Source organism: Etheostoma cragini, chromosome 19, assembly GCF_013103735.1.
Source record: "Etheostoma cragini isolate CJK2018 chromosome 19, CSU_Ecrag_1.0, whole genome shotgun sequence".
NCBI lineage: Eukaryota > Metazoa > Chordata > Actinopteri > Perciformes > Percidae > Etheostoma > Etheostoma cragini.
The window spans coordinates 1,709,829-1,720,675 of record NC_048425.1 but is presented as its reverse complement, the minus strand read 5'-3'; the positions used below and the strand labels follow the sequence as shown (position 1 = coordinate 1,720,675).

The window sequence follows — 10,847 nt, the reverse complement described above, 5'->3', positions numbered from 1 at the left end:
GGACGTTTTCATCATTCTTGGTCTTCAGTTCGCTAAGTTGGTCCTCTAGAGTACGGCACATCTTTTCAAGATTTCCCTTATGAGTAGAGATGAGATCAATGATCAGATTTCATTTATAATATTAATTACATTGTTTACTGTACTTATTTAGTTAAGAAAATGGCATGTAACACATTGTGTACCTTTGCTTTAGCAACAGACTCCATGTTGCTGGAGAGGTCATCAATCTCCATCTTGTATTCACTCTTTTCCTTCTCAAGCTTCTGCTTTACACGCTGGAGGTTGTCGATCTGCTCTCCTAGCTCAGCAACGCTGTCAGCCTGCTTCTTGCGAAGAGCAGCAGCGGTGGCTTCATGCTGCAGAGTGGACTCCTCAAGATCACGTCTGAGCTTCTGGAACTCAGCTTCACGCTTCTTGTTCATCTCAATCTGAGCAGCAGTGGCACCACCGGCCTCCTCCAGCCTCTCACTGATCTCTTCAAGTTCCCTGGAGAGGTCAGCTCTCTGCTTCTCTACCTTGGCACGAGCAGCACGCTCAGCCTCGATCTCCTCCTCCAGTTCCTCAATACGAGCCTGTATAATATAGATGTGATGACATTTAGTACATTTTCACTTTAAATACACAACATTGGGAAAACATGCAGAAATGATTTGTGTAATGAAATATGTCACCTGGAGCTCCTTGATCTTCTTCTGCAGCTGAGCACCCAGTGACTGCTCATCTTCAATCTTGCTAAGAAACTGACTGATTTCGAAATCCTTCCTGTGTGAATTATATATAAAATACATAGAGTTCATGCAATTGACCACCATTTCTAAAAGAATAATTGTACAATTAAAAAATTACGTTACTTTTTGATCTTCTCATCAGACTGCTGCTTGTCATTCTCAAGATCCATGATGGATTCCTGTGCCAGTTTCAGATCACCCTCAAGCTTTCTCTTGGCCCTCTCAAGGTCCATACGGAGCTTCTTCTCTTGCTCCAGAGAACCCTCAAGCTAAGAAATATGATTACGAGTTTTTAACCATCACATTGAAGAGTAGCGATCTTGCTTTGCCAATCCAAGAGACTTTGTAAACTTACATCATCCACTTGCTGCTCAAGCTTGGTCTTGGCCTTGGTCAGAGTGTTGACTTTGTCTTCCTCTGCCTGCAGGTCATCAAGAGTCTGCTGATGAGCCTCCTGAAGGGCTTTCTTTTCCTTGGTCAGCTTAGCAATGCTCTCATCTTGGGAGGCCATCTCCTCAGTCAGGTTCTTAACCTAAGTGTGCAAGAAGAATCTTGTCTTTAAACGGTCATCATTATAATCTTACTTGATCAGCTGGACACATTATTATTTACGAACCTTGTTCTCTGTGGCATGTTTCTCTTTTTCCACTTTGGCCAAGGTAAGTTCCAGGTCATCAATATCCTTCTTGAGCTCAGAGCATTCATCCTCCAGCTTTCTCTTCTTGGCAGTGAGCTCAGCGTTCATTTCCTCTTCATCCTCCAGTCTCTCGGTTGTCTCTTTGAGTTTGGCCTCCTGCTGAATCTTACTCTTGATAAGTCCCTCACATCGCTCTTCAGCATCATTCAGATTCTCTGATTCCTAGTTAGTTTTCAAAAAGAAATGTTAGCACATTACCATAAAAACATGAAAAAGCAGAACTGTCCATTGGTGTGTACCTACAGATGCTACTTGCAGCTGTAGATCATTCTTCTCCTGCAGAAGGGACACCATCTTCTCCTCCAGTTCCTTCTTCTTGGACAGGGCAGTAGCCAAGTCAGTTTTCATCTTATCAAAGTTCTCCTTCATAGATGCCAGCTCCTTCTCAGTTTCAGCACTCTTCAGCAGAGGCTTGATCTTGTAGTACACCTTCATCCATGGCCAGTGTTTGACATTCATGAATGAGCGGACATTGTACTGGATGGTAAATACAGCATCCCTGTTGAAAACAAGCTGCAGTTAGGGGCAAAGTTATTATTCATTCTGCGGCTCTGCACTCATAATTGTTTTCAACATACCTCCTCTCTACCATCTTCACAAACTCTGTTCTGCTGAGAAAACCACGGCACAAAGCCTGAGTCATGGTGACCAGATTTGCCAGTTTTTCATCTCTCATCTCCTCTAGGACACCCAGCAGACCGGCCTTGAAGAAAACCTGATCAAAGAGAAAATCGAAATTGACTTCATGTCTGCACGTACATCTAAAGTATATAAATGCAATCAAGGGGCTTACCTTGGTGTGTCCAAATTTGTACTCATCATGATTAACATCAATTGACCCAAGCAGCTTCTCTGAAGCCTTCTTGTTGTCAATGAAGTGGCCCTCGGGGATGACACTGGCATTCAGCACCTTGTACCTTTTTATGAGAGTTAATGGTCAGTATGAGCATTTCTCTTAATTATCTATCAAAATTCTTTAATTATTCATTGATACCTCTGCTTGAAGTCAGCATAGAGAATTCTGCTGGGGAAACCTTTCCTGCAGATTCTGATACCCTCCAGCACACCGTTACACCTGAGCTGGTGGATGACCAGGAAGTTCTCCATCAGACCTGTAGCAATACATTTCTTAATTACTTCCTTAGTTACTCCTTCCATGCCAACAAAAAATCACTCCTCAAGGAATCTCTTGAGATTAATTTTTCTATGTACCTGGAGTCTTTGACTCATTGGGAATCAGGCAGCGCACAAAGTGAGGATGGGTGCTCCTCAAGTTAGTCATCAGCTTGCCCAAGTTCTCCTGTAGAACCAGAATGGTGAGTTATACCAATCATATAAAAACTGAGTTTGAGCATACAGTGAGATACTTTATATGAGATAACTTTGCAATGTTAAACCTTACCCTAAACTGTGAAGACACAGTCTGCATGGAACCACCCTTCTTCTTGCCACCCTTCTTTGCACCACCAGTTTCTGTAATTGTTTTTAAATAGACATGTTATGTTAGAATGTGACATAGAATTTACATAAGCACGTGCTACAGTTTGTTAAAAAGATACAGTGTAACCTTAAAAGGTATTTTCGTTAACTGTAGTTACTATCATACCCTCAACGACGGGAGGATACAGAACAGACAGCAGTTTCACTGGGGACTTCTGGTACAGCTGAATGACAGACTCATTCAGGGGATCCTTGTTCTTGTCCAGCCAGCCAGTGATATTGTAGTCCACGGTACCAGCATAGTGCACCAGGGAGAAGTGGGCCTCAATCTTGCCCTTTGCAGGCTTAGGCTTTTCAAATGCTTTGGTTTTGCCAAGATGCTGGTCATACAGCTTGTTCTTGAAGGATATGTCTGTGGCCTTGGGGAACATGCACTCCTCTTCAAGGATGGAGAAGATTCCCATGGGCTTGTAACAGGTGTAAAGATGAATGTCATTATGTGATACATTAAGTCAAATTATGAACAATTAGATATAATTACCAAACTAAGTGATTACCTTTTCAATGAGCTCAATGCAAGCAGCCAAGTCCATGCCAAAGTCAATGAAATCCCAGACAATACCCTCCTTCTTGTACTCCTCTTGCTCCAGGACAAACATAGTGTGGTTGAAGAACTGTTGCAGTTTCTCATTGGTGAAGTTGATGCACAGCTGTTCCAAGGTGTTGAACTGTGATGGAACAAATAATTAGTATAATCTCTCACAGGGCAATAAGAATGCTTCTGTCATGGAAAGTCTTGCCCTCTAAATTGTTTGAAATGAAGCTTACGTCAAAGATTTCAAAGCCAGCAATATCCAGGACACCAATGTAGAACTGTCTTGCTTGTTTAGTTTCCAAACTTTGGTTGATACGGACGACCATCCACAAGAACATCCTCTCATAGATCGACTTGGCCAAGGCAGGCACAGCGTTCATCACCTGAATAAAAACAAGGAAGTCATTTGTTTAAAATCAACCATCAATCATCTTGTAAAACGATTGAATACTGGTATTTCAAATTTTTATGATACAATGTAACTCAATTACCTGAGGTACAGTCTGTCCCTTGGTGACATACTCATTTCCAACCTTCACTCTGGGATAGCACAGAGCCTTGAGCATGTCAGCGGAATTCAGACCCAGCAAGTAAGCAACCTTGTCAGCCTCTGAAAATAGTTCATAGATTTCCATCATGAGAAACCAACGTGTTTGTCAACGCTGCTTGGTCTCCATTGACTTACATTACATTGCGATTGCGTGTGAATTGACCCGTAGAGGGTAGTATGAAAGAGCAAAAATCCATTAAGGGATGTTGGGATGAAAGAGGGGTAAAACGCAGGACATTAACCCAGGAGAGCTGGGATCATGTTCCGCATATGACGTTTCCTTACCACTTCCACAATTGCCATCTGCTTACTACACGCGGATAGCTCAAAATGCTGTACAGATAACACGCCGTTTACCTTAAGAAAGTGGCCGTTTATGTGTATGTCAAGTCATGATCTCACATTGGTGATTAAAGACAGAATTATTCTTTTCCCCAAGCTATTAGCTGCAATTAAATACTCACCCTCTGTGCCATCAGGCTCAGCCTGCTCCTCACGCTGCTTCTGCTTGAACTTCAAGTTTCCATGGTGGATGACAGCACCAGTCATCCTATAGATGCTCATCTTCTCTTCCCCAGTGAAGCCCAGGATATCAATGGCATTCTGAGTTCAAAACAGGTCCACATAAACATAATAACTTCAGAAAAATTGACTTAAAAGAGTAGTTTTGATTGTTAATGTATTTCAAAATGTGAAATTAAAAATCACTTACATCAGTGGCTTCCAGCTCAACTTTGTCATCAATGCTGGCCACAGTGATCTGACCCATGCTACACATGGGGAAGTCGTAGGGGTTGGTTGTGATGAGGGCCATTTCTGGAGATCAATAAAGGGCGACCACGTCAGAACATGTTTTTCATATAAAAACAGGTTAAACAATGTGCATCCTCTGAATCTTCGTACCAAGTATAGCAGGGATGTGGCCGGTCATCATCTGGAAGAAGATGTGGTAGCCTCTTTCATCAGAAAGCTGGTATGTCACTCTTGACTTCTCCAGCAGATCTGTAAATATTGTTTATAAATTACAGTCAGACCTATTCTCAATTCCAGTCATTTGTATGTACTAAGATTATTATTACTTACATGTCTCAATATCAGCACTAGCCAGTTTGCCAGTTGTGCCAAAATGGATTCTGATGAATTTACCCTGTTTGGGACAAGGATTTTTAATTTCCCTCCACATTGGCAATCTGTAACAAGACCTCTTTAATGTGTAGAAATTATTCCATACTTACAAAACGAGAAGAGTTGTCATTCCTAATAGTTTTGGCATTACCATAGGCCTCCAGCAGGGGATTGGCTGCAATAATCTGATCCTCCAGTGACCCCTATAATCCAGGTTTTGAATTAAAGTTAGAAAAAGTTTTATTTTATTTTCCCCCTGGAAAAATATTCTATGGAGGAAGAACCCTGAATTGTAATCATTCAGTGACATACCTTTGATTCGTCCCTCTTCGGTCCACCAACTGAGATTGTTGCAAAGTACTGGATGACACGCTTGGTGTTCACAGTCTTTCCAGCACCAGATTCTCCACTAGGTATAGACATAGACTTGTTAGAATTTGATCAAGATATATGACTGTCAAACAAAGTCAACAAATGTTATGGCGTTTTTCCACTGCTGATAACAGCTCGACTCTCCTCGTCTCTACTCGACTCAACACGTTCTGTGTCCGTTTTCCATTGCAGATTGAGTAACGCCTCAGCGTGGCTGGTCACCAATTTTCAACGCGACTCACAACAGCACGTCGGCTACTTGCCTCAGCCAGAAGAATTTTTTTGTTTCAAAATAAGCTGAAAGAAGCAACAAAAAAATCACATCTGAAAAAAAACAGGAGTTGGGGAATTCCGACGGAGTTCAGATGTCGACATGACTGTTGTTCGCTGACACAAAAGGGTGAGTTGAGTTCCCTGGTAACGTTAGCTAACATTGGCATGTGTTAGGGGCCCCGGTCCCTATTTACTATACGCTATATAAAGTACAAGTACTTTAGCAACCATGATTACACACCAAAACATTTATGCTGTGTACCGTTTGTGTTTCAGAACATTCACGCTTTGCAAAATTCACGCTTCGCCGCCCCCGTGTGGTGGGCGTTCGATGTACAACTGGTGAAATCTCCTGTTCTGACCTGCTGTGCTTCATGTAATCTTTATGAGAGTCATGGAGAGGCTTATGACAATGACTGGGATGCATCTGGGACAGCAGAGCCGTTGGTGACACTGTCACAGGGTGCAGAGGAAGAAGACCGGGATGTACGGGAGGGTTTGATGCTAAATAAAAACATTTCTTTGATTTGTTGTCTTGTTTTTTTTAAAGTAACAGTGGGCAATATTGGAAACGAGATGTAAGAGCCCTTAATATTGAACAGTTTAAAAGTGAGAATAGTGCAGAGAGTAGATAATCTGTCGGTGTCTTGCTAGATTTTTTTTTTTTAAATGTCCCGTTTGTTCTGGACACACACTCTTGTCTGCTATAAATGCAGTGATCCGACCAACCAGTAGTCTGCAGGTTTCCACGTCACCTTTTGGGCTTTTTGCTTGGAACCTCAACTGAGGTAGTACTAAAAAAAGTGCCTGGTTGCAGGTCCCAGGGACTTTTTTTCGTAATGGAAAACCAAAAAAGGCGAGTAGAGTCGAGTCGAGTAGATACCACACAGTGGAAAACCGCCATACAGTAAATGTACTAAACTTACGTGATCAAGATAGACTGGTTCTCCCTGTCTGTAAATAAAAACAGAATAATTACTGTTTTACTGCAACAAAAAACCCTATACTGATATATTCTAAGTTGATTTGGTAATGACTTACCAGTAAGCATGAACTGAAAAGCGTTGTCAGAGACAGAGAAGATGTGGGGTGGAGCCTCCATACGCTTCTTGCCTCTGTAGGCACTTACGCATTCAGCATCGTACACTGGGAGCCACTTGTAGGGGTTCACAGTGGCACAGAACAACCCAGAGTAGGTCTGAAAGAGATCATAGAGATTCCAACCTTAACGCTATGTTTCCTACAAGTTTAGCAATTTTTTCCCATTTGGCAGATTGTCTTACGTAGATCATCCATGCTGCATAACGCTCTTTGAGGTTATACAGCACAGAGGCTTCATTGAGATGGGTCATCATGGCCATGTCCTCAATCTTGTCATACTTGGGAGGGTTCATTGGATAGACGTCACTTTCTTTCACTGTCTTCTCCTGCAACAGAACATTAGACACAATGAGAACTAATCATAATGATTTCCCCGTTGACCGTGACTTCATGATACTAACCTCCTTAGTGTCCAGGACTTCAACGGTGACTTTGCCGCCATCTTTCTTGAGGATTTTTGCCTTCAAGTACAGCTCCTTGACATCGGTCACGTAGCAGGCACTCTTGGCATCAAATGGGGCACTTTGAGCCTCAATTCTCTCCCTTTCTGGCTTACGAAGGTAAATGGCAGCTTTACCATAAATGGCCATCTCCGCGTCAGTACTCATGGTGGCGGTTTACTCCTGTGGAGTAATTACAAATAAGAGTAATCCTATATATATAATTTCTTATTTAGACATTGAAACCGTCTTCTAGCCATATGACTGGAAAGCCCGCAATTATTGAATTCAATGAAATAATTACCATATCCAGTTGTGCTCATAAATTTACATACCCTGGCAGAATATATGATTTCTTGGCCATTTTTCAGAGAATATGAATGATAACACAAAAACCTTTCTTTTGCTCAGGGTTAGTGGTTGGGTGAAGTGAAGCCATTTACTGCCAAACACCTGCGTTTACTCTTTTTAAATCATAATGACAACAGAAACTACCCAAATGACCCTGATCAAAAGTTTACATACCCTAGTGATTTTGGCCCGACAACATGCACACAAGTTGACACAAACGGGTTTGAATGGTTACTAAAGGTAACCATCCTCACCTGTGATCTGTTTGCTTGGAATCAGTGTGTATAAAAGGTCAGTGAGTTTCTGGGCTCCTGAGAGACCCTTGCATCTTTTCTCCAGTGCTGCACTGACATTTCTGGATTCTGAGTCATGGGGAAAGCAAAAGCAAAGGATCTGCGGGAAAAGGTAATTGAACTGTGTAAAACAGGAAAGCGATATAAATATATAATAATAATAATATTGTTCAAACTAACTAAGAAGTGGAGATTGAGGGATTCTGTTGAAACCAAACCACTGGTCTGGTAGACCAACAAAACTTACGATGCAACGATGCAAAGTAAACCCCACAAATAACTTCAGCTAAAATTAAGGACTCTCTGAAAATATGTGATGTGGCTATTTCAAGATGCACAATAAGAAGGCACTTGAACAAAAATGGTCTGCATGGTCGAGTAGCCAGAAGAAAGACATTACTACGCAAATGCCGAAAAGAATCCCGCTTACAATACGCCAAACAGCACAGAAACAAGCCCCAAAAACTTCTGGAACAAAATCATTTGGCGTGATGAGTCCAAAATTGAACTTTTTGGCCACCACCATAAACGTTACATTTGGAGAGGAGTCAACGAGGCCTATGATGAAAGGCACACCATTCCTACTGTGATACACGGAGGTGGATCGCTAATGTTTTGGGGATGTGTGAGCTGCAAAGGCACAGGAAACTTGGTCAAAATTGATGGCAAGATGAATGCAGCATGTTATCAGAAAATACTGGAGGAAAATTGGCGCTCAACAGCCCGGAAGCTGTGCATGGGACGTACTTGGACCTTCCAACATGACAACGATCCAAAAAAAAGGCCAATTTGACCTGTCATTGGCTACAGCAGAATAAAGTGAAGGTTCTGGAGCGGCCGTCTCAGTCTCCTGACCTCAACATCGTTGAGCCACTCTGGGGAGATCTCAAACATGCAGTTCATGCAAGACAACCCGAGCATTGATAGGAACTGGAGGCTTTTTGCCATCTGAGAAAATAAAAAGCCTAATCCACAACTACCACAAAAGACTTCAAGCTGTCGTCGATGTTAAAGGGGGCAATACTAAGAAAATATTAAGAACTGGGGTATGTAAACTTTTGATCAGGGTCATTTGGGCAGTTTCTGTTGTCATTATGATTTAAAAAAAGAGTAAACAAAGTTGTTTGACAATGAATGGCTTCACCCAACCAATAACCATGAGTGAAAGCAACGTTTTTGTTTTTTTTAATTTATATTCTCTAAAAAATGGCCAAGAAATCATAAATTCTGCCAGGGTATGTAAACTTATGAGCACAGCTGTACTTATCAAATAACAAATAAAAAAAGTCAGTAAGTCAAACAATAGCAATCCTAAAATAATGGTTTATGTTCATATCATTGAACAGTTCCTAAATGCTTGATGTTGTACTAAACAACAATATATCAATATCAACATATTATTTACATTATTACAAGGGACCATTAGCTTAGTTAAAGCCTTTCAGACTGTCAGACAGATCGTCTATGCTCTAATTTCATTACGTTGCTCTATAATTTACACACATCTGATGCATGTCCATTCAGGGAGAGAGATTCATGCTCAGTTTCTTTACTACAGTTGCTGAGGTTCCTTCCGTCCCCGTCCCCCCCCCCCCACCCCCCTCCATTAAAGGGCTCCAAATTGAAGGTCGGAGGATCGTGATATTAGGATATTACATTATTGAGTTGTATAAATAAAACTGACTTTACATGGCTGATTGTTGTTACAATTAACACTAGTCGTAATTTTCATCCTAATTGGATGCAAAGTGGGACCTAAAGTCACGGATTAAACACACAAATACTTACACCTACATTGTCCTAATTGTCCAAAATAATACACAACCTACGTTGTGTATTATTTTGTTGATTCTCAGCAAAAAAAAAACTTTGTTCTTTCACAAATATGTGCTCACTCATGTGTAATTACTTCCACAAACAAATCAAAGTATTCTCGTTAGCATTGAATCTGTCATTGGGAAGGGCTAGAAAGTAATATTCACTTGGTTGTCGTATACAATTTCACTGCTAGATGGGAGAAAATCTTACACAATGTAGCTTTAGAATAAAGGTTGTACATACCTTATCCGTTCACCTTTGAAAAGAATGTTGCACTCCACAATCCTGTTGAAAACATCATGGGTTAGTCCGTGCACGAATCAACCTCAAATTAATTGAAAACGTTGACACATATTACATTGGAGAGAAAAAATAAGTATATATAGCATATAAATGTCATCTTGTGTCAAAGATGCACAGAGTGCATTGAAGACATACATTCATTCTTACATGACATATTTTGTGAACTAATTTCCAAAATGAGAACTACATCTAAATGGTACGATGCATAGAAGTAGACCACCTTACCACAAGCTGGAACTTCACTGATCTTCCACCTCCTGGTCTAAGGCGCCCACATGGACCCCTTATATTCAGTCTGCTGTGCTAACAAAGCAAAGGTTGCAGCAGTCTTGCATACCAGTTATGGTAAGGCGGACAGCTGAGGCCTTCCGCATTGTTTCCTTGTTCTATTTTTGGGAGAATCCCTACCCTGAGTAAACACCTTTTGAGTTATTTTAAAACATTCACACATTTTTTAAAGCTTAAAACAGGAAATGTTGGTGTTGACACATCTTAAGATAATTATCTTCTATCTCTACATCTAAAGATGTTTGATGATTGATAATTGATTGATTACATTTTTTTAATTTAAGACTATGTTGTGAGATTTTAAATTTATTTGAGGAATTTAACCCTTGTGTTGTCTTCCCATCAAAATTGAAAATCAACACTTTTGTTGAGGCTTTTTTTTTTACAACGTTTTAAACTTTTTCTTACGTTTCTGTCCCTTATTTCATCGCTTTTGATGCTTTGTTCGATTTTTGTTCGAAAATTGTTTTTGG

General features: G+C 40.8%; 1 protein-coding gene across 1 annotated transcript in view; it reads right to left on the bottom strand.

Annotated features, from left to right (window-relative positions):
- Window positions 1-7,504, bottom strand: part of LOC117935202 (myosin heavy chain, fast skeletal muscle-like) — a 10,705-nt gene extending 3,201 nt beyond the window's left edge. Inside the window, exons 1-26 of the mRNA XM_034857340.1 lie at window positions 7,283-7,504; window positions 7,064-7,207; window positions 6,822-6,978; window positions 6,707-6,734; window positions 5,448-5,544; window positions 5,246-5,338; window positions 5,094-5,157; window positions 4,914-5,012; window positions 4,723-4,826; window positions 4,475-4,613; window positions 3,952-4,070; window positions 3,694-3,843; window positions 3,423-3,593; window positions 3,032-3,332; window positions 2,828-2,898; window positions 2,638-2,725; window positions 2,420-2,537; window positions 2,219-2,342; window positions 2,004-2,140; window positions 1,669-1,924; window positions 1,345-1,587; window positions 1,084-1,260; window positions 852-997; window positions 672-762; window positions 183-572; window positions 2-76 (exon numbers count right to left, since the gene is read on the bottom strand). Coding sequence (XP_034713231.1) covers window positions 2-76; window positions 183-572; window positions 672-762; window positions 852-997; window positions 1,084-1,260; window positions 1,345-1,587; window positions 1,669-1,924; window positions 2,004-2,140; window positions 2,219-2,342; window positions 2,420-2,537; window positions 2,638-2,725; window positions 2,828-2,898; window positions 3,032-3,332; window positions 3,423-3,593; window positions 3,694-3,843; window positions 3,952-4,070; window positions 4,475-4,613; window positions 4,723-4,826; window positions 4,914-5,012; window positions 5,094-5,157; window positions 5,246-5,338; window positions 5,448-5,544; window positions 6,707-6,734; window positions 6,822-6,978; window positions 7,064-7,207; window positions 7,283-7,489 — 3,789 coding nt within the window. The 5' untranslated portion in view covers window positions 7,490-7,504. The remainder of the gene's footprint in view (window position 1; window positions 77-182; window positions 573-671; window positions 763-851; window positions 998-1,083; window positions 1,261-1,344; window positions 1,588-1,668; window positions 1,925-2,003; window positions 2,141-2,218; window positions 2,343-2,419; window positions 2,538-2,637; window positions 2,726-2,827; window positions 2,899-3,031; window positions 3,333-3,422; window positions 3,594-3,693; window positions 3,844-3,951; window positions 4,071-4,474; window positions 4,614-4,722; window positions 4,827-4,913; window positions 5,013-5,093; window positions 5,158-5,245; window positions 5,339-5,447; window positions 5,545-6,706; window positions 6,735-6,821; window positions 6,979-7,063; window positions 7,208-7,282) is intronic.
- Window positions 7,505-10,847: the final 3,343 nt, after the last annotated feature.